This window comes from Strix uralensis, chromosome 3 (genome assembly GCF_047716275.1).
Source record: "Strix uralensis isolate ZFMK-TIS-50842 chromosome 3, bStrUra1, whole genome shotgun sequence".
NCBI classification, from domain to species: domain Eukaryota; kingdom Metazoa; phylum Chordata; class Aves; order Strigiformes; family Strigidae; genus Strix; species Strix uralensis.
In genome coordinates this window covers 102585206-102609099 of record NC_133974.1, presented here as the reverse complement: position 1 = coordinate 102609099, position 23894 = coordinate 102585206, and the positions used below count along the sequence as shown (strand labels likewise).

The following is a 23894-nucleotide window of genomic DNA, read 5'->3' as shown; positions in this document are numbered from 1 at the left end:
AAACCACATTTTTCCTATCAGTCACTACAATTAACAGCAAAGTGTGAGACAATCCAGGATCGAGATTTCTGAACAGCACAGTGATTAACTAGGATACATAGCAAAGTACTGTGCAGTAAAAATGATTATATGACCATTTTAAGTAAAGAAATGCCAGGGTTTGGATATAGCAGAGTTCTTACAGACAAAACTTACTACAGAAGAAAAGATACTGCAATAGTTGGAGTTAAGTGACCACAGTAGCTGCTGCTTTCCAGAAGACTCCAAACACAGGACAACACACAGAAACGTAACTTTGCTTCCTGTATGGGCATCAATAATCTCCAAGAAAAATATTTACTTCATATTAAAATTTTCTCTAGTCCAAAATGTATATAAATACAGGTTAGCTTTCCAACAGAATGCAAGATTTAGTACATATTCCAGTGTTTTTAATTCTAACATTATTACTTTCATTTTTTTAACATGTAGCCATACTTTATAATATCTCCCAGATGTATTAAATGTAGTGTTCATGGGATAAAGGACACAAAATTTCTTCTAGCCTGGAAAAAAAAACCCCATGTATTTGTCTATTTAAAATTAACTAGTGCACAATTATGAACAGATTAATTACTATTTTATCCGTATATTATTAGTTTTAATTGTGTATACTTTTTAATGAAGCTTTTATTCCTCTCTGTAAGAAGAGAAAATGCACTTTACTTTGTACTGTCCACATCTGAGCCCTTAAATGAGTAAAAACAACATATATTTATAATGTTTTACATTAATGTGAGGTTACCTAATTTAAAGAAATTTGCTACCATCTGTGGTATCACCTTTCTCTTGACTGAGAACAAGAAGTTCCACCAAGTGGCTGACAGCAGAGAGAAAAGAGAAAAATTATTTTGCTTCTTTTTCAGAAGCACTTACTTAGTGTTGACTATCATAAAAACTAATATAACTTGAATATCAGATGCAGTTGACTTCCAATGAAATAATGTTTCTACTTGTAAAATGAAACTCATGAATAAACATTATTTTTTTTCCATTTGAATTAAATGCAGTTGGCAACTTAACATTCAGATACATGCAAATGGATAAGGATAGTTGACCAGAACATTAAAGAGGACATAGTTCTACTTAAAATATACTTCTGACAAGACAAAAATTCTTACCTTCTTATCTTTTCAAAATTATTATTACAAGTGACATTTTTCATTGTCAGCCAAAGACACTGCCTTTTTGCAACTTCTTTCTTTTGCATATTAAAGAGCACTTCAGTTCCTTTATTAGTCACAAAGGCAGTTTGCTGAATAATTTCCTTTGTTTGCAAGACTGCCACAACAATAGAAAGAACACCTTGCAAAAGAGAAAAGGACTTAAAAAATAATTTTAAAAATCTGCTCAACTCAGACCTTACTCAGATATTTCATCTACATTTCCATGGATTAAATACAAAATTCATTGCTGAGTTAGAAGTATCACTTTGCATTACTTCAAAAACATACAAATGAACAAAAGTGAGAGACCTAAAAACAATATGGCCATACATTTCCTGCTTTAAGTCACTTCCATGTCCTACAATGAGTATTGTACATATCAGAATATATTAAAGAGGGTTTTTCTTCAGTTACAGCTCAATATCATAAACACTCAAGTCTGTCTTGTCTGTACCAACAGAACCTGAAAACAGCTTTAATTAAAATATTAGTACAGTTAACAACAGCCAATTCCAAGTTAGACTAGCAGCCTAGCTACAGTGCATTACAGACAGAAATGATACATTTTCTGAAGTCTGATCTCAAGTTCCCTAAATTCTTTTATGTCCGTAGTAAATAACCAAATGAACAACTTAACATTACTCTCATGACTCTCTCAAAAACAACTGTGTGTTAGGAAAATAGCCAGCAAAAAGGCAAACCTTTAACTGAATAATTTCAGAAAAACCCTGTTACCTTCTTCTGCTGTCAAGAACAGTAAGTGACTGAATGAAATGACTCAGTCACTACTAACTAAACTAAGCAGGACTCTTCTTTCCTTAGCCAAGTCTTCAATTTGTATTGTCAGAACAGAAGAATTTGAATATGTGTGTGTACATAAAATAAATTTGCATTAAATAGAAGTAAACAAGCAGCTCATCTATAACAAAAGCAAAAATAGCTTTTCCCTTTTTCCAATTTTCAGAATTCAACAATGAGTAAATACAAAACCACACAAACAGCTCAACCACTTAGCGATGTTAAAACACAGGAGTCAAAATTTCAGTGCTGTATTACCAAACTTCTGTAATAACTGATCATATTCTTTAAAGATCTTTTCTATAGCTGGAAAGTGACTTGTTTGTATTTTGCAGCTATTAGATGTTATATAACATCCACAAAATATGCACATTTTCAGGACACACACCCCCTGTATTTACGAATTTATAAGAAGCCTCTATTTAAAAATACATACAAATTAGTTGCTAAGGCTTTCCAGAAAAGCCTATCAGTCTTCTTACTCCTGACCAGCTCTTTGCAGATTCTTCTCAAAAATGTATGAATCTGCTAAAAGGAAACAGAACAAGCAAAACACTGTAGAAGCACTGTAATCCTTCTTGTGCAGACTAGAAGTGGACCCACCACAATCTATCTTGGGCAACTATTAAGCTATAACAATATTTTGTGACATGGGAGCAGGCCCTGTGCTAGTCAATTGCTACACCTCTAGTTAGCAAATCTGAGTTCTGTACTGATACTGTATTGGTATCATATTTACACTAGAATTCAGATAATCTCACATATTCAATAAGCATTGTAACTGGTACTTGTAAATCTTTGAGTCTTAGAAAGCTAAAAATAAATCTACAAACCAAATTAGTTTTACTTATTTCAGTGGAAGCATTGTTAACATCGAAGATGCTTTAATGATGCTTTTGAATGAAAACGCAACTGTTTGCAGTCCCAGTACTGCAGTCTAGAGTACCTAAAAAAATTGAAGATCAGGAATGTAAAAAAAACCAACCCTCCATGGTTTTGGCTAATTTGAGAAATGCAAACATAAAAAAAAAAAAGAAAAGTGAACTTTCAAATTATTTTCATTGTAACAGCTGAATAGTCTTAGAGCAGACATTTCCTTTTTAAGCTTTGGGGTTTGCTTTTACAGTTACATCTTCATATATAGATATGAAGTTTTCATTAAATAATTTGAACTAAATGGTGTGGTCACACATAACCTTGCAGACCTTCCGGGTCTCTTTCCACATTTCATCATCTGATACCCTAAGGTTCCTTTTTTCCTAGCAAAAATGAATGGGCAGGCAAGAAAAGACAATTTAGGAATGTGTTGCTTTGCTAGCCAGAAAGAAAAATTAATCACCAGCAACAGGTGTTCAAGTCGTATAATCCCCGTGTAAATTCTAATTACACTCCATCACTTGAAACCGGAAAGTTTTCCTTTGCATTATTCATGGAAGACACATGCTTGCTTACTTGCTTTTCCCTTTTCCTTATTCAGTACAGGACAAATAAGATGGAACATCGTTGTTTATCAGTTGCTTCTCAACAACAACGTACTTGGAAGGACTATGAGAAAGATGGACAGACAAGCAAAGCACAAAAGTACACTGAACATCTCTAAGAACTCTAGTTAATTATGCTGGCTACTTACTACTAATCTTTGTTTCAGAGGTTCCACATAGGCACTCTAACTACAGTCACATGGCTGGAAGCATCAAAGGCTTTCAGGACAATAGCAAATGCAGAACCATTTTGTCAAACACTGTACCAGCTCTCAAAGCCTCATAGTCAGCATTTGATGAAAATGAGTGAATGAATGCTACGAGGTGGGGTGTACTATCCTGGTGCCACAGCCACCAGTGAAAAAGGAGAGGGGGACAGTGCAAACTTACCTGGCACCAGACAAGCTACAGGGAGTTATCCATGTGCCAACCTCAATACTTAATTTGTCCACCAAACTTCCACAGTGAGTTCACAGACCAAAAAAGGCTTGGCTTTCATGGCACAGCCAAGAGATGGTGAAGAGGAAGACCTCTGTGCCACAAAACTTTTCAAATCAATCCTGTATAAGCTTGGAATGAGTACCCAGTGGCATTTAGGACAGAGCTGGAAGGTCTGATTTGACCAGCTCAACTGCTGACAGCCAGGAATTCTCAGCTTGGAAAGCCCTTCCTATTCTGAGGAGGTCAATATGGATCTTGAGCATGCACTCTGATCCTGGCAAACAAGCAGGCCTGGGCAACTGGCAAAGAAAGTAATCCTTATGAGCCTGGCCATTGGTCAGACCATAAAAACATCTTGGATGCATATCAGATGATGTAAAGTCTCAGAGGCCAAAATACTACACGACTGGAAGATTTGTAGTATGATGGCAAGCACCTTCTGCCTTATATGTACACCTCAAGTAGGGAGAGAGGACAGACAAGAATGCACCCACTCCACACACTACAAGGAGAAATTTGTCAGTAACGTGGCTGGGCACAGGGGCACACAAGGTTAGAATAAACATGGAACTCATATGAGGAGAAAAGGAACCCAACATATTGCAGGTATAAATGGCACTAAGAGGATACTTCTCTTTTAATCACACTTACCTCTAGGCTAATTTATAACCATCAATGCTAAAACACAGGTTGCATGCCACTGTTATTTAAAAAAATGTTTATAATATATCAATGACAAACGGAGCTTAGAATCTAATGTTCAAATATAACATAGAACCTTAAAAAAAATGCACATCTTTTCAATTTAGTTTCCCAGCAATAACATTAAAAACCATACAGCACTGCCTCCAAGAATGCAGAAAAATTGTTTTTCTTAAAAATCACTACAATACCCTGAAATAAATAGGGATTAGCAAAATTAATAGATTTTGAAACTTTATCAGTAGGCTTCTGAACTTCCAATGAGCTTCATAATTCAGAAAGAAAAACAGAGCCTATCACAGAAGGAATACAGAGCACTATGTGTCCCGACTTACCCATTGACAGAAAAATAGAGACAGCAATAAAGAAGTTTTTTCAAAACCAAAAAACCTCAACACCAAAACATAAAAAAGTAACATCCTCTCCAAAATGAGAAGGAAGTCATTAAAAAAGCAAGAATGAAATGATTCATAGTTTAAAAAGCAGAAAATTGTTTTTAATTACAATACTGTCAAACCACACACAACACTTAATTATTCTTTTAATAAATATTTGGAAAAGATGCCTTGTGACCATAAAACTATTTTTCACCTTAACTGATAGACTTAATTCTGAAGTTAAGAGATACTAAGTACATGTTTTAAAAAAAACCCTGATTTTACTAAAACCTTTAAGTGAATGCAATGGAAACTAAGCTCTACTCAGAGGCCAAACAAAATTTCTTCCTACTAAGTATGTGGCTGGACAATACTACTGAAGCAGTCTAACAGTTGCTGTCAAAGGAGTCTTGCAGCCCTCCTCCCACCACATTTTCTTGCTCCTTTCCTTTTGAAAGCACTGAGACACTTCTGACCTAACGGTGAGTCAATTCAAGGAACTAATCCCTGAAGAAACTGTTTTTTTTTAACATTAGCTTTCAGATCAGAACACAGAGATTCAACAGCAGTGCCACAGAAAGGAACATAGGGCTGGCAAAAGGGACAGGAAACAGATATGTATGTAGTCATTATATCAGCTGAGCTGTTCTGTCAAACTCCAATTTCAGCCATTGTAGCTCAGCTTTAAACCTATAAAAGTCTTCTCTTAAGCACAGGTCTGTTTCATGATCTGTCAATTACTGATTTTATAACTGATACGGTAGTTTTCAAAGAAGCTTGAGTCATTAGGATTCAACTTAAAACACAGGCAGAGATTGTCAGTCCATTACATCAGTTGTTTAAAATACCCTCACAACTTTCTATTACTACTAAAAATCAAATCATCCTACAAATATCTGGACAAGGCAAAGATCAAGTTTTTGTGGTTTCCTATCACAGCTGAACAACATTAACAACTTCCATGTAAGGCAGTGGATATCGGAAATGCACATTTTTCCTTCTTGTGAAAAATCAAATTTCATTTTGGAATTTCACATATTTTTTTATTTTATTTTTCTTTTTTTATTGACAGTGTCAGCATCAAAAGATTTTGCAACACAAAGATGCAACACTAAGGTCCAGAAAATGTAAGATCCTAACATGAGGTAGCAGATTTCTCACCAGTACTATTCACAAACTAAGAAGTTCACTTTCACAAAGCATTGCTTACCTTTTCTAATGCAGATTAGCTCATGTACACCGCAAGTTCGTTCTCCACCTATGTGAAAATAAATCATTAGAAAATAGTAGAAAATAAAATGTATTTGTCTTTTTAATAAGGCTTATAAACAGTGTAAAAGAAAAAGCTGTAAAACCATGTCATTTAATAAAAATGCAAGATTGATTTAACACATTTTCAATTTATACATGACATCCTTTGGAGAAAACAACAAATGTTCCTTTGGCTTAATATTGTTAATGACAGTGCAGTTTGAAGAGTATTACATAGAATTTATACAGATAAAACTACAAACACAAGCAAATTAACTGGAGCCATACTAATCTTTCCCACATATAAAACATAATTTCCTGTTCTGAGGGATCTACTATCTACAGAAGAATTCTCAAAATATCGAAAAATATTTGTAACATAATAGAATGCCAAAATAATGTTATGATTATCTTCCACAGTAAAAAAAAAAAAAAGAGAAAGCCTGTTACTAAAGGCTGGGTTTACCTGGAATTTCTCCTTAAGAGATTTTTTTTTTAATTAAAAAAAGGCTGAATAGTGTTTCAGACATTTATATGATAATAATAAAATTATTTCTGGAAATATTAAGCTTTAGTTTACATTTTAACAAAAAACATCTTAATGTTAGAATTACAGCTAGTAAATAAAACACCAATACATTATATACCTAGTGAGGACAGTGAAGAAATCCACAAAGGAAACAGAATACATTCAGTCAACCATATTGAAAGAGGAAGCTGTGATACAGGGACGGGACATGAAACAAGCCATTGCTAAGCCTTATAGAAGGAGGAACAGACAAACTGTTGAAGAGAGTCTTTTCATGGTGTCTAGAAATTATTGGAAGAGTTTATTTTTTTATTATGATTATTTTATAATGAATATGTTTACAGTATTCATGATCCTCTTATCCTTTAAATTAATATATTTTGGAATGATATGCCCCGTGGTCAAACCTTGAAATTCCAAGCCACACCAAGCTATGGCCTATCTTAACCATACCCTAACACCCACTAAGCCTTTTCCCACAGACAACAAAAGACTGAGCGTATATTAATACAGAACTGAAGGGAACTGCCTACGTTTTCATACCCAGTTCTCTGCAATCTCATGAAAGTACAAAACAGACAGTTCCAAAAACTGACAAAACATCTATTCCATATGCGTTATTCACTACTGGGCTCCGAACACTTCACAACACACTGAAACAAGCTTTAGATAACAAAACTCTTTCCATCTCAAAAATGTGGAAATACATTATATAGCACTTATTACTCCATTCCATAATAAAGGAATTATGCCTTATAATGATATTATAGTATCAGCTCACATTTAAAACTCATAATTGATAACACTAACAGATGGTGTTATAAATGTTTGAAGAAGATACCTGTATTTGTAGTTAAATATACATTTTAAAGAAATAACTGTAGGAAATGCAGATATTAGAGGGAAAAAGGATAAAAAGGATCAAATACATGGAATAAAATACAACTCTTCTAAAAGAAAATGTATGTGAGGTATGAAATGAAAAAGAATCCTCATTTTTTGTCAACATACTTTTTTTTCAGTCATATGAAATACAGGCCTCAAAAATACTCCTGAACAGGAAATCAAGTATCAATGAGTCTGAGGATCCCATCAGTTTTGTAGAGTCATCACACTTACAAAACCTAGTTAGAACAGCAATATAACTGCCTCTTTTCAGTGTGTTCTAGAAGTTGGACAATGTAATTTTCATTCAGAAAACATTCTGGAAGGAAAACACAAAAAAAAACTTAAGTAAAAAAAAATATCTGGTTTTACGACAACAAGGTGTTTTAAAAAAACCAAACTGTGGGAGAAGATTACAATCATCTTTAAAGTCACTGCAGTCATCTTCATGCTACAAAAAAAGAAACCAAAAGAGTGACTGAAACTCTTCTCCCTAGATTTTCGTCACCCAATAGACTTAAATTCAGCAGCAAAGAAAGAATAAAAATTGATGGAAAAAAAAAAAAACACCTTCTTTTCATTACACAGATGCTGGACATTTGGTTAAAAATAAAGATTCACCTAGAAATGACTGAGAGAACAGTGAGTAGCATTAGATGCTAATTAACTTTAGGTTTGGATTTTGCATTGCTACCAATTGTTTTCCACAGAAAGATACCTTTTTTCCAATCATTCAGATGTTAAAATATGATGGTGTTACACTAAATAAAGCCTTTACATTAATCCTCATGTTACTTTTTATTGACCACAAGGCTACATAATGAATTTATACAATTTAACAACAATTCAGGATTTTAATTTTTTCCTTTTTATTTTGTTAGAAAATGCTGAATGCTATTTCTTATTAAATAGGTGATTAACCTATTACTCTTTTTCCAAACTGCATTTGGATGGAAATAACTGACAAATACAAATACAACAAGTGACCTACATGCTTTGAAAATAAAGTTGAAGAAAGTATCTTTTAAATTTTAAATTAACCAATTCATTAAACACATGAAATATTATTCTCAAGTGACCTGGCCAGATTCTTTTTTCCCCAGTGCTCTTCAAAACTGTGGAAATGATACACTATTGAAACCTTGCTTTTACCCACAAATTAACAAACGAACACAAGTTTTTCTGTCTTTACAACTCCCAAGAAGTCTCTCAGCTTTGAATAACCTAGTCGTTAAAAGAAACTAAACTGAAAATATGAAAACATTCTGCATGACAGCAAGATGTCAACTGCTAATTTAATATTTCAGTCTGAAAAGAGTGGTTTTGTGTCAGTTAGCCCACAAATCCCAAAGGTTCTGTGGTATGACCCTCTTAAATTTAGTCTTTAAATGTTACTTTAAAGTAATTGATTTTAATATAGTGGTAGTTCACTGTACTTTTGTAGTTAATTAAAAATTAAGTTTGATTTAGATACAAATTATTATTAATTCTATTTCATCTCGACTGTGAACATGATCTCCTATTTAACAGCTTAAAGTTTTAAGTGAGTTTGCATATAAAACCACATAATACTTTGTCCAATATGTAATCTGAGAATACAAAAAACCCACCTGGGGACATAAAGCTTTTCATAATTTCAGACAGTGGAAGTAAAATGAGAAATAATGAAAGATTAAGTAATTTCAGAATTGCACATTCAACAAAACATTTGATTTTTCTAGAGCAAAAGGACCACCTAGTGGCCCTAAAATCTAAATCATTCAAACACTTAGCACAAACAGAATAGCCAGATGTTTTACAGAGGCAGCTGAAACACCTGATGAAGTTTAATTTTCTCAATTTAAGACAGAGATTTTGTATACCAAGGCTCTGTATGCCAAGATGACTGTCTCACCACAAAGATGAAACGTTGTACATCAAAGAAGATAAAAGCACCACCTGAATTTTGTATTGATTGAATTGTAAAATTTTATGTCTTTCTAAAACTAGTACAACTCACAATTCGAAGTTCTACTATGTTTGGACTTTAGCTAAAACTCCACTACTAGGTGCTGAAAATAACTGGCAAAGAAATTTAACACAGGCATTATCATAGAGTGATTTAGATTAGGGAATAACCTCTGGCACTCTGAGAGACTTCAGAGCAGGAGCACCTTTACAGGAGGTTCCTCTGGGCCTCAACAACCAAGCTCTGCAAGGACCAAGATTCCATGACCTCTTCAGGCACCACTGGTTCCTAGGGGAAATTAGGGAAGGTGTCACCCCTCTCACTGTGAGCACTTCTTCCTTATAGCCAGTCAGGATTTCCCTTGATGGAGCTCACACCCACTGCCTCATGAGCTTTCACTGGACACCTGAAGAACTCATCTCCATTTCTTAGACGCCCTTATATTGCAGCCATTCACTATAAGAATCCCCTTTCAGGTTTCCCCAGACTACATAAACACATTTCCTAAGCCTCTCCTCATGTGCCATGTACTCCAGTCCCCCACCAGCTTAGCAGCACTCAGCTGGAGCCTCTCCAGTTTGTCAGTCTCTCTCATACTGGGTTAACACAGCTGGATACAGGTCAGAGGCACATAGCTGGTCCACATTCAACTTGCTGTTCACGATAACCCTCAGGTTCTTTTTTGCAGAGTTGCTCTTGGCCAGTCTGTCCACAGCTTGTAATGCTGCACAGGACTGGACTTTTCATTTGCCCTTGTTGCAGTTCATGCGGCTCCCTTCAGTCCATATTCCTTCAGCTTGCCGAGCACCTGTCAGGTAGCAGCCCTGCCCTCCAGCTTATTAACTGCTCCCCTATGTGGTATCACTCACAAACTCAGTGAGGGTGCATTCCATCCCTTCAACAAACACATCCCATAGTCTCATAGTTCCAGTATCAATACTGTCGTACAACTTAGGCTCTGTGTATAAAATACATTATTCTTCAGATCAGCAACAAATCCATGTTAGTAGCTGCAACAGACCATTACACCATTATCACAGAAGTCTTTGTCATCAGTTATAAGTTTTGGGACGTACTTTTTATATGATAAATTACTTTCCTGCTGAGGGCTGTATTTTAATTAGCATTTTCATAAGTTTGGACTGCATTCAACAAACATTCACTTAACATTTTATTCAACAGTAGGCAACTATTTTTTCCCTTGATAAATCCACGAAATTCCAGTGCAGAATGACAATACCACGCAGGTTGAGTAGCACAAACAGGGTGAGGGGCACAGCATTTGTTACAGCCCTTGAGAGCCCACCTTGTCAAGTGACAGAGTAGCAGCTGCTGCTCACAGACAGTAATGGCAAGGGACGTGCATTTCAGCAGAGCTCCTGCACTCCTGTTCTGTGACCCCATGTCAGAGACAGTCATAGTCAATCTACAGATCACAGGTAAGGCTGGCCACCTGCCTCGAGCATGCAGGATTGTCAAATGAGAAGGCAACAGTGCTGTGCAGCACATGCATAAAACAGAGGTGTTATGGTGCAGACACATAAAATGGGATACAAGTGATAAAGCCTAACACAATGTTAATATGTCTGAAGCATGCAGAAATACTAATGCTTTCACTATGAATACAAGATACTTAGGAAACCCATTCCTATGCTAAGCCATTTCATATAATATACCACAAATTTATTCTAGAAAACAACTACAATTAAAGTGTTCTGGCTTACATATACCAACAAATCCACTCCTTGGAAAATTACCTCATACTATGAACCGAATTTAAGGAAGAATCTGGTTTTAGATGAACAAACAGCTAACTGTAAAGAAAAATAAACAAAGCTGAAAAGACTTTCACTGAACAGCAACTCTACAGCTGGCATCAGTATGGTGTTTTTCCTAAAAAGCTTATATACAATCATTAGCCCATCCTCACCCATGGTGTAAAATCACCTCTACATTCCTTTAGTACCCTTTTTACAATTTTAGTCCACAAATGATATTGCACATGCAAAAGAATTAAATGTTTAAAGTTGAATGCTTGGAAGTAGACAAAAAGCAAACTAAAACCAAACAATGTTTGGATTTATTAGGAAAGAGACAGCAAGTTAAAAAAAAAACCAGCAAATTTGCTCTTTTATATACTTATTATGTGCCCACATCTTGTATATTTTTGCAGTTCTGGTCTCATCTCTGTCCTGCTACCTCTAAGAATAAAATAGAAGCACAGAAGTCACAGAGAAAGGAAAAAAAAAAAAATCAATAAAAATGGTTAAAACATAAATGGTTTCCATATGAGAAGTGATTTAATAGACTAAGACTCTTGAACCTGAAAAAAAAAAAATACAACACATAGTGGATGTAAGCAGGTGAATAAAGAACAATTATTTACCGTCTAACCCACTAATAAGAGAAATAAGTATCAGATTAAATAAGCAGCAGATATGTTCAAGACCATAAGTTTTCAAGAATAAAAGTTAGAAATCAGTGTTCTGGTTTTATACTACAAATTCCTACTGTAAAGACTGTCTTCTCTGCTAGCACCATCTAGAATGATTGCTATTGAGTAATTTCTTAGCCTAAGGATAAGGTCATCTACTTGTCTTAACTTAATATTTTGTTTGTTGTTATCTGACCATAAAAGTAGTAACAAACATTAAGACTTTTTTCACATGGAAAATATTTAATTTTGGATCATATTTGTGATCAACAGAACAATGACACTCATCATCAAATTAGCAATCAATGACAATTAATCAAGAATAGCATAGCCATTTCTGTTTCTCAAACAAATTTTGCATCTGATCCCACCCACACTGAAATAAACAGAAGCATCTCCATGGACTTACAGAAGACAAAAAGAAATGGAGATAGCACAGATTTTCTAGGCTGACTATCTCACAGAGAGGTTCTCAGGGACCTTGGCCCTCCATCATGAAAATAATATTATCTCAGCTTCATTTCTACCCAGAATGACTAGATGCTTCTCTTTCCTTACTCTTGAATCAGGCTGGGAATAAGGTGAAGAAAAAATATGACCTAATGGTTAAAGCAGGTGAAAGTTTTCCAGAAAACAGAAAGACTCTTTCCTCTCTTATAGATCCCCTATATTTTGATGGGCGGTAATATAAGCCAACATTTTTAATCATGTAGCAACTGTGTGTTTGCTTTCCTGCATGCCCATCTTGAATGCCAAGAGTTCCAATTTGCAAAAGCACTAAAAATGAACAGAATTCAAGAAGAATTTCACTCTGAACACATCAACTGTTCTTATATCGAGTATGATAGTTTCATCTCAGCCCACAGGGAGCTTGTCAAAAAAAAGTCTGTAGAGCATTAGAGGCTAGATCTATCTTTTTTTTAAAAGGTAGCCCACTGTATTACCTAAAAGGTGATAGAGATGTAATGGCTTACTTTATATCAATAGATCCGTAACACAACAGTGATGATGGTGTATCATAAATCCAATCAGGAAATTGGTAATTTTGCATACGGCACAAGGTTTTACTGTCGTCAGCAAATAATGCAGGGAGTCATCCTTACAGTGACAATAAAAAATTTAATACCAGGTAACATTCACAGAATAGTTTCCACTAGACAGTGAATGACTATAAAACAGCATTAAACAGATTCTGTGTGGCTGATCAAATCTGATACCCTGACATTTGGTCCACCCCACATTTAACAAATGTGTTTAAAAGTGGGCCCAAGTACAAAATACGGCTTCTTATGTTTAGGCTTTATTTAATACTGTGGCTGCTGCTCAATCCCTGCCCTGGCTGCACCAGCTTGGATTGAGAAGCACTACCTCCAGTTCAGGTCAGTGCTAACTTGAGGATCTCCGTGTCATCTTACACCCTTATAGTACACACTGCAGTGACACCTGAACATCTCAGGTAACCTAGAAGTCAAGATAAAAACTGTTCCCTAGGCCAGATTCAACCTAAGAGATACACATATGATGCTCCTACCTAAGCACTGTATGCAGCTCGTTGCTCTTTTGTTTCCTTTTCCGGACTCTGGAAATTTGCAACCGGGCATAGTTTTCATGTAATCTGTATGAAGCAGTGTTCTAAATCCTCTGTCTTATATCCATAACCAAGAAGTAGGTTCTTTCAGTAATTTTCGTCTTTGTTTCCCAAGGAAATGGGGGTTATATAATTAAACAGTTTCCTGCCCCATCATTCCATTGCTTACAAATTCACTGGCTAATTTAAGCCAAAATTGACAGAAAGTTTTAAGAACTTAATATTTTCACGATTCTGTTTCATAAAAAATCAGCTATCAAAGACAACACAAACACAGACCCCACCGAACACAGGGACAGCCAACCAGCTGATAAAGCCCTGCACAGCACACACAGCTGCAGCTGCTTGCTCCCAGACAAACAGCTGGCAGATGAGGACAGAGAGGGAGAACAATCTTGTCAGAAACATCAGAGAGCTCAGGACACTTCAGAGACACTCAGGAAATGCAGGGACAAAATGAAAGGTATTCAAAAGCCTAGATAAATGACAAGGACCTTGGCATACTGCACCAGGAAGGGCAAGTGTTACACTGGTAGGATCGGGAAAAAATATGTGAAGCCATGTTCATTAGCCTCATTACTCTAGCAATAACTAGATGACAGCAACATCCGGCAATTCTTTCTTCTCTATTAGATTCCTTTTATCTGTAAGGCTCGTTATTCTCTTTCATACCACTTCTCAGTTCTTAACACTAAACTCCTCACAATGGAAACCATAGGAAAGAGTTTAAGTTCAAAAAGAATTAACTCGGTCTGAAAAGGTTCACCTTTAAATGTATTCCCCTCCTTGAGAAACGTACATTTTTGTACAGTCTATACCATGTTACAGCATGTTCAAGTGCAGCCCAAAAACCTGGTAAAGGCAGGATGAGGATATGCAAGATATGCAATTCTGCCTTAGGCTACAAAGCATCCCACTGCAGCCTTTGCATTTCTTTTCCCTCCTCCATGCAATTGTAGTGTGATTTCCATTGCCAGCTCCTCACCCAGACTTTAATTCAACAGAACTCTTAAGGCAGGTAATGAAGTTTTGCTATTGCTCAGAAGAGGAAAAGCAGCATAAAGAAATCAAACCAATGCTGCCGTGAGGAACATTATCACAGCAATGCTAAAGGATTCTCAGAAGTAACTCCTCAACTCTCTCTCCTCCCAATCCCAGCAAACTGCCACAAGATCCTAGGTCGGGGCAGCTGTAGGTGAGATCTTAATCTCAGGCTGCCTACCAGTCTGGATTTACTACTGCTTTCAGTTTGGCCTTACTCTCCACCCTATTTGCCATCCTCCCCATTCTGATACTCTCTGTATTAGATTAATTTAACCTTTCCCTATGAAAAAGTGGAAATATTAAGCAATAAATAACCTTACATCTTAAAATAGAGCTCCTACTTAATAGTAACACTAATTTTGTTTTGGAAGAGAAATATACAGAAATAAGAAGTGTAAATACAATTCTTTAATCTAATTTGAGCCAAAACTTTTCCAATCACATTGCCCTCTGCTCTTTCCTCACAAATCTGAGATCGCCTGACCTATGCTAACTATATACCTGATGTCTTTATAAAGAAATAAAAAAGAACATGTTTTAACATGAAATTAACTTTCTAAAGAAAAAGATGTAATTGTTCCTGCAATCACTAAATCTGGGCTTTGAATTTGGTCACATGAAGAATACTTGTCCTTTAAAAGTCCGTCAGTGATCATAACACACAAAAGTAACAAAGCATTGTCGCTGACCAAAATGACAATGGTCATCAGCCATGGCAAACGGCTCCCTGGTTCTCTATATCATTTGATAAAATAATCCTTACTTTTACAAAAACTTTGGGCTTTAGTGTTAGAACCAATGTAAACTGGTATGCTGACAAAGTGGCACTGGAAACGGTACTTACAGATTTTTAAGAACAGCCTAAAGCACTTATTCGTTGCAGCTAACAAATCCTATTTTAATTTGAACTTTTCAAATTTTGTGCACTCTTCACATGTAACTGTGTATGTCCTGCTTTGAAGGAGTTTTGAACTATTTTATATTTATTCTTCAATCAGAAGTTTTCAGTCTTGCTTATTTCCCATGCCTTTACCCAAAAAAAAAAAAAAAAAAAAAAAAAAATCAAAGAGATCTGGACAACTGCAGTCTCTTTAAAACTGAGCAAAGTATTTTATCTGTTTACTTAAATACATTTACAAATTTACTTGGACACAATGTAAATTCTGTATTTTGACACTTTAGACTAGAAGTCCTGTGGTTTGATCCTGACTTCAAGAGTTAGTATTCACCCAAATAAAAGTCATGTTTTTATACACTGCTGACAGTACAGTCAAGGCAAGGTACTTTTGCACAAACAGGAGAGAGAGAACACCAGCTGAGGAATAAAAATTGTAACAGCTACTAGCAAATCTACAGACATCAGCTATTCAGTTGAAAACAAAGAGGATGCTGCATGCCTGCTACAGACGACAGCAGAAAAATGCATTGCATTTTCTGTCTTCAGGAAGAGTACTAAATCAAAACCTAGCAAGTCACTTTCATGATTGGATTTTTTTTTTTTTTATCCCACCTCACATTTACTGTAAACTACGCACCCAATTTTCTCAAGAGCTTAAGTCCCATTTTGGCAATTTCGCAAAAGTGTCTACAAGACAGTTGGGCTATTTCTAAAGTCTGACCCTAATGAGATGTGTTGCATTCTTTCCAAAGGCTAGATTGCTTTATTCATTCATGAGTTTAACTTTTAAGTAGTAATACCCTAAATCCTCTGAAAATATTAAACATGAACTTCACATTTTGTGAATATTTTCAGGTCTAACAAAATCTCACCGATTTCTGGGATAATGCAGCCTAAAATGAAAACAGAGACAGATTTCAAAGGACTGATAATTTTATTTATTTTTCTTTTACTGAGCTTGAGTTATGTAAAAAGTCCAGAGCCAGCAGATATTTTTGCTATCTTCTTGATAATATGAAGAGGGCTTTTCATCAGAAAAGAACCTAGCCAACTTAAAGCTGGCCAGCTTAGACTCCTGGTGCGCACGGCTTCCAAGACAGGGTGAACACGCAGCTTTGCTTGCGCAGTGCAACTTCTCCTTACAGAGGCCTGAATTACTAATTCAAGGAACCTGACAGCACAGAAGCATCCCACACGCGAAACAAACACGAACAGTTTGGGTTTTCCCCCCCCTCACTGTTTTCCTAGATTCTGTAAGTTATAACAACAGATGCTTTCAGAAAGAAACACCACGTTCGAGGAAGCAGCATACCTTAGGACCTTCTTTCCCTGGAAATAAAGTTCTGAGATTTATTTGTTTTTAAAGGATTTTTAACGAGGTGTAAAATTACTCTCTCAGAATCCAGAGGGAAGGTTCCAAAACAAAGCTCAGAAGTCCTGCGTTTTAAGATGACCATCTCCAAACAAACCCAACAAGTGTCTAGTACATCTCACTCCTTTGTTGTTGTGGTTTTAAGTGATGACTAGAAAGATCTGCGGGCACAAGCTTCCATACAGCCTGTTAGCTCTCAGCAGCTGGGCAACCAGCAGAGAGCAGGGAGCCTCCCTCGCCCGGGGAATCAGTTCTGAGAGACTTCAGGGCCAGGAGGGACGATTACTTTTAAAGCAGTTGGCAAAGTCTCTGCGGGGGGGATGGAGAAGGCTGCGCACGTTCCGCGACTGACATCCACAACCGGGGTGCGGGTCGTTCCGCGACGCCCCCTCGCTCCAGCGCTCTCCGAGCCGGCGGCGGGCACAGGCGGCCGAGCCGAGGCGGCCCAGCCCCGGCCCCACAGCCGCCGGCCCCGGGGGCAGCCGCCCGCGCCCGCCTCCCCGCCAGAGCAAGGGCGGCTGACGGCGCCGGGAGGATGGCTTCGTCCTCCTCAGCTCCCCTCCGCGGCGCCCACAGGCGCACGCCCGGCATCCCTGGGGCAGGCGGCGGAGGAGGAGGGAGAGGAAGGATGCCGGCTCCCGTCATTATTTACCCCTGCCCGACTCCGAGGCGCGGAGACGGGAGGAGGGAGCAGCGACACTCGCCTTTCCCCCAGGCACGAAGCAGCCCCTCCGCGGCAGCCCCCGCCGCCGGGCCGGGCCGGGTGGGGGGAGAGGGAGGAGGCGCCCCCCTGCCGCCCTGCTCAGCCCGGCTGCGGGCACCGCCGGGCTGGGGTGCCGCTCGGCTTCGGGGCGCCCCCCACCCCCCTCACGCCACAGTGGGAGCCCTCCCCCCCCCCCCCAGCCCCCCGGGGCCGCCCCCCTCCCCGTGCCCGGGGGAGGAGAGGGAGAGGAGGGGGCTGGGGGAGGGGAGCGATTCGGGGCGAGAGGAGCCCGTTATTGGCCTACTTACCATCAATCGCCATGATCCCCGGGGTGGGCCGTACCAAGTGGAGCGCACGCAGGAGAGGCGCTGGCAGGCGCCGCGGCTGCGAGACGGGAGCGCCGGGCGGGGGCGGCGGCGGGGAGGGTAAGGGGGGGGGGGGGGGGGGGGCGGGCCAGAGGAGCGTGCCGGGGCGCGTGACTCCTCCCCGCCGCCGCCGCCGCCCTGCGCGCGGGCGCGCTCCCGCCCGCGCTCGAGCGGCGGCCGGTGGGAGCGGGGGGGTCTCGCCGCCTGGCGCGCGCGCAGCCGCCCACGAGCGGGATGGCGACGCCCCCGGCCCGGCCCGGCCCGGCCCGGCCCTCAGCGGCGGGTGGTGAGGGGGCTCTGAGCACCTCCCGCGTTTGGGGGGAGAACGCTGGTATTCGTCAAGGGGAGAGCCCATCACTTCCCATGGTTCTATTTCGTGGGTTTTCTTCCCAAAGCTATTGAGCGAAACAGAAAACACATCTGTTAAACCACTCGTTTCGGCCAGGCTGTGGTTCCATAAACATCTCCAGAACTTCGGGCGATCGGCACCTGCAGTCAAGTGTGCGCAGCTTCCTTGTGCTCACACGGGTACGGCCCCCTGAAAACACTGAAAAAAAGTCTTAACTTTTGCTAAGTAAAGCAACTGAAAGACACGAAATGTCAGCATTAAAATTACCCCTGCAGCCTTCGCTTGCTCCGCAGCACAGGTAATATACATCATGAGAGTGCCGCTGCGCCGTCACAGACTATTTTTTTCCTCCCATTGTACCTCTTGATGGCTTGGTGCACAAGACAGATGGCATTTGAGAGTGAATCAGGAGCCCGTGGTGAATATAGATACCATAAATCTCAGGTTTGGTGCCTTACGTTTCTAATCGTAACATTCTGTAACCGTACTGTCCAATTTCCTATAGTTTTGGGGGTGTAAAACTAAAATAACATTCTGTCATGTGGAGCCACATTCACAAGCACGCTATGTATCTTCAGAAGGGCTTGACACCTTTGAATTTATAGGAACCTTCAACAAATGCTTGAAGTTAATTTAATGCTAAAAGGGATTTGAAGAAATGAGAAGGGATTAATGGATTTGCAGTACTTTACACAGGGGTTTTTTTGGGTGGTGGGTGTTTTCTTGATGAAACTTGGCTACAGCAGGCACCTTCCTGTGGCTACACCTTCTGTTCATTCCTCCTTTCCAACCCTCAGGTCCTGCCTCTGTTGCTACTCTTTCCTCTGTCCCACCCACCACAGGTCCTTCTTCTCCCTTCCATGCCTTTTCCTCAGCTCCCTCACACTTGGACCAGCCTCTCTTCCCCTGGGAGTCTGCAGCTGTTGTCCCACCCAGGACATCCTTCTTCTGCGCTCTCCTCCACGCCTCCCAGAAGCTCCATGCAAAAGGAGCAGCACGGTGAGCAGAGGGGACAGGGTCTCGCAAGGCCCCACGTGTTTACCACAAGGATCCTGGGAGCCAGAGGGAAGCCTGAGCCTGACCATGCACGGCTCCTCTGACTAACAGACAAAACAGCCAAGCAGATCGGTTGTGTTATGGATTTTATATTGTGAAAGACAATGGGATGTACGTAAAACTCTTGCTGTGTAGGAAAGTTCCGCTAGCATTTGGAGCTGTAAGGAAACAGAATACGTAAGTACATGCAAACAGGTTTTTTGGACACGTATGGACTGGCCAAACAGGAAAATTTTCACAAGATCGTCAGGAGGAATATCTTTGGTACCACTGTAATCTTTCTGCCAAATGTTAAGACACTGTTCAAATCCAGGAAGCATTAATCTCTTTCAGCCTAGCAGCCTTCAGAAATGTTTTGTCATACAGAAAAATCAATGTGTTTTCTCAATTTCATTCTTCACCTCAGTTAGAAAAAGCAACTTAAAAGTGAGGAGTTTAAAAGCAAAGTCAGTTTGAGCAAAATGGCCACCTTGGAAAACACGAGTCCCAAATGAACAGACATTTGTCCAGACAAGAAGCAACTGTAAAAAGGATCTTAAAAGAGAAAATGTCAGCAAAGCTTAATGGCAAATATATTTCTCTGTACCAGCACTGACATTTACCTCAGATACCCCAAAGATTTTCTGTTCGTTCCTGGAAAGTGTTCCAGCCCTGAAGTTTTCTGTACAATTTGTCTTGATAGCCATCTTTCTGATGATATTACTGTATTGAGCACAGGAATGAAGACTCCTGTGGGATCAAATACATAATTAGAGTTGTTATTATTATTCTCTACCATTTTTTTTTATTTCTCCCCCTGCCTTTGGCAGCATCCCCATACGAAGGAACTACCAGGCACTGATGTCAGCAAAACTTCCCAGTGCACAGACGTCCACCCATACAGAATCCCAGATTCAGTTTGTGAGATGTTTAAAAAGTCATCTAATATTTTTGGAGAGCCTCACATGTCATCACATTTCTATGATTCATGTATGCAATTAACATAGTGGGATGCAGAAGTTTGTATCATTGGACAAACTCTTTTGAAGGGGGAGGAATGAATATGTGATTGTGAATTTGTAACATTATGATTGGAACTCTTAGTCCAGGCTTTTGGTTTACAAAACACAAAAGAAACACATACTTTCTACCAAAGTAGTGATTTGCTCAGTTTAGAAAAACAGTTTCAGGACACGAGGAACAAACACGTTTCTATATCAACAAAGAGATGGTATGAGAAGTATCTGTGAGGAACCAAAACATGACTTTTCAGAGCTATGCTGAATCAAATCAGTTCTATTTGTGCTTTAGTTTCACAAGCACATGTTTAAAATTTCTAAGCTTTATTCAAACATCAGACACTCCTGCCCACCACCATAAGCATCTCATTTTTCAACGTTACCAGGAGGAACAAATCTTGAACAAACTTTCCAAATTCAACTATTTTTGTTTTGTTCCCATGGTATAATTGCGACAGCATAAGCTATAGCTTCATCCGTTCCCTGCGTGAAAGGAGCACAGCTGGTCAGTTTGGATGTGTCAGAGGCTTTCTACTAAATCCAATGGACAATTCATTCCCCTGGAAGCATTCACATGCGATCCTGCAAGTCTGCCATTTGCAGAGAAGGACAGCTGCGCACAAACGCGACTGCAGCTCAACACAAGACCTTAAGTAACGGTGGTATCCATAACGTACAAACGATTCACAAGTTATCAAGAGTTTCCTACCAAAGGGAAGAACTATCACTTGCTGTGATAACAAATTTGCCAACAGCAATACAACTAACTGACACATATAGGATAAATTTTATCCTGTAAGCCCTGAAGTTTTCAACAAACTACCTACACAGGAGAAACTTCTCCCACTGCACTGATGTGAAGCCACCTTGGCAAATAAAATTGAAAGCTGCTGGAAACTTTGGCATGAGGGCCATAGGAGGATAAATACATTAAAGATCATGAAGGTCTCAGTTACTGGGAAAACAAGTACAGTAATAGAATATTATATAAATATATGTATGAGATACAGTATAGTTATATATATAATGCAAAATAATTCTATCTTAAGACCAAGTCTATTTAACATATCTTAGTGCCATTGTTTATATAAATTTTTTGTGTGTGTGTTCATTATATACGAATGTTTACTTTTTCTGAGTAGAACTCTGCACTGATTTTTCTCAAAACCAGCAAATATTTCCTGTAAGGTTCCCTCATAATTCTAAGTTATCCGATCCTTGTTATAAACTGATTCTTTGCACATTTAAGGCATGATCCATGCCAAACCTATTTGGATTTTCTCTTCCACCTTAGACATAACTTTAGTATTAAAACAGATATGATTAAAGAGCCTATGCTTAAGAAGACATAGAACATATGAAAACCATAGCATATATGAATTAAAAGACTAACTGAAGGATTAGAAAACAGAGGCTATCAATAACCAGAAAGGTTGAAGTCTTAGATTAGTAATCTGCTAATTAAGATGCCAGACAGATAAACTATCTATAATTGTCATGATGTGAACAAAATGAGTTCACAATTAAACAAACAGTGGAAGAAAGCTTCAAACAGCTGGATGTCAATTTTCCAGTGGAATGTTGCCATTTCATTCAGATGTAGGTACTTTGCAGAAACAACGATTTCACTGAAATGCCATTGTGGAGGGGGGCAAAATTAAGAGCATATGCAAGGTCTTTCAGTTTAGAAAAAACTTTTAATCTCAAGCCTTTTTACTTCATATTATATTTTAATATGCTATTGACATTTAAATGAACCATCTTGACTTTATCAATATAAAATCTTTCAGTTAGAAAATGCAACCCTTTGTTGAAATTTCACTTAATGGGGTATTTCCAAGAGTGTATATGTGTGTACCTCTGTGTGTGTGTGTGCATGTGTGCGTGTGTGTGTGCCTTTTCTCTGGTTGTATTTCAATCTGGAATGAAAACAGATTTTGAAAGAATGGAACAAAGCTCCCACAAAACTGAAAATCTGGTTTTTTAACCAGGAGCCTTACAAAAGTCCCAGCAAGAAGCAGAATGATGTGCAGTTCTATAGTATTCTACCCTTGCAGATTATTTGTAGGAATGCAAAAAAATCTGGCGCAGCAATGTTGAAACAAGGAGACAGACAAACTCAAAAGCTCTCACCCATGATGTTGAAGTTAAAACATGACCTCTGAAACATCTTCAAGTGATATCTCCCAAAGATATTATTGCTCCAGTAGATGAAAAGATGGTTAAGAATTATTAACGGTGCTGTGCCTTAATTGATTTGGGATCAGTTTACAACTTTCCCTAAGAATTTTTGGTAGTAATTTTGTGAACACTGCCAATCAGATTTGCAACTTAACGTCCATCCAGATTAGTTTCTCACACAAAACGTTGTTTATTAGGACATTAAATACCTGACCCTTCAATATTAAGATTCACATTATCAAGTTGTTGGCACTAAGTGAATAACCTGTGACTCTTACTTAGCTTCTCATAGTTTTTGAAAGCTAGGAAAGACAGCCTGGGCCCTCTGACAGAAATTGCATAGCTACATCTGGTAAGAGCGATCTACCAGATACCCTCAAGTCTGCAATTATTGGAAAAGGATCATAAACCTGACTCTTGAAGCAAATGATTTGGCCAAATACCACTCAGTATGTAACTTTGTATTCATGAATGAATGATTGAGAAACTGGAAAAGAGTATTTCCAGCAGCACATTCCTTCTGCCGAAGTTGGGACTCCACAAGGTAAGATTTCTAACTAGGATACAGTCAGAAAAAGGCCTATGAGCTAAGGCAAAAAGCAGAGATTTTTGTTCAGTTTCGCATTGTTAATCTATGGGCAACACATTTGCCACAGAAATAAAAACTGAAAAATAGATAAAAACATGATTTTGGTGTCTAATTATTCTAGGTGATGTTCTGTTAGCCACGAGTCATATGCAGACTTCAGAGCTAGATAAATTAGATAACGACTCTTACTGGTACACTTGTGAAATCTTAACTGGCTCAATTACTAACGTAAACATTATTCCACTGTGTTGCTTTGCACTGTTCCAAAACAAAAACATCATGAAGATACAGCTAGGACTGTTAAGTGCAATTCCAAAGAAATGTGCCTATCAATGAGCATGTGTGCTCATATAAACCACAGAAATCACAAACCAAAACTGTGCCAAAAATTCCTGTGCCAAATTAATTCAAAATCCATGTGGACATGCCAGTTTTCCATGAGAAGCTGAACTAATGGAGTGGGTTTCTTGTGGACCTAGTTCTTTACCACTTACCTCCATCCCTCTTCAGTGGGACATCCCTCGTTCACCCCCATCACATCCTCTGTTACACCCCAGCGATACCAGCACACGTTGCAATTATTCCAGAGCTTTGCACATGCTGTTTGAACAGCCACGAAGCTGCCAAACAAAAAGTATAAATGATGAATTGCCGTAATTGATTAATTCTCTTGGCCGTTTCTTCAATGGGGGCACTAATT

General features: G+C 38.7%; 1 protein-coding gene across 2 annotated transcripts in view; it reads right to left on the bottom strand.

Moving 5' to 3' along the window:
• SYT14 (synaptotagmin 14) overlaps positions 1–18053 on the bottom strand; it is a 91969-nt gene extending 73916 nt beyond the window's left edge. For both annotated transcript variants that reach the window (XM_074863633.1, XM_074863632.1), the window contains exons 1-2: positions 17965–18053; positions 6215–6262 (exon numbers count right to left, since the gene is read on the bottom strand). In XM_074863633.1, the coding sequence (XP_074719734.1) occupies positions 6215–6262; positions 17965–17977 (61 nt within the window). In that variant the 5' untranslated portion in view covers positions 17978–18053. The remainder of the gene's footprint in view (positions 1–6214; positions 6263–17964) is intronic.
• Between the last annotated feature and the right edge of the window lie 5841 nt (positions 18054–23894).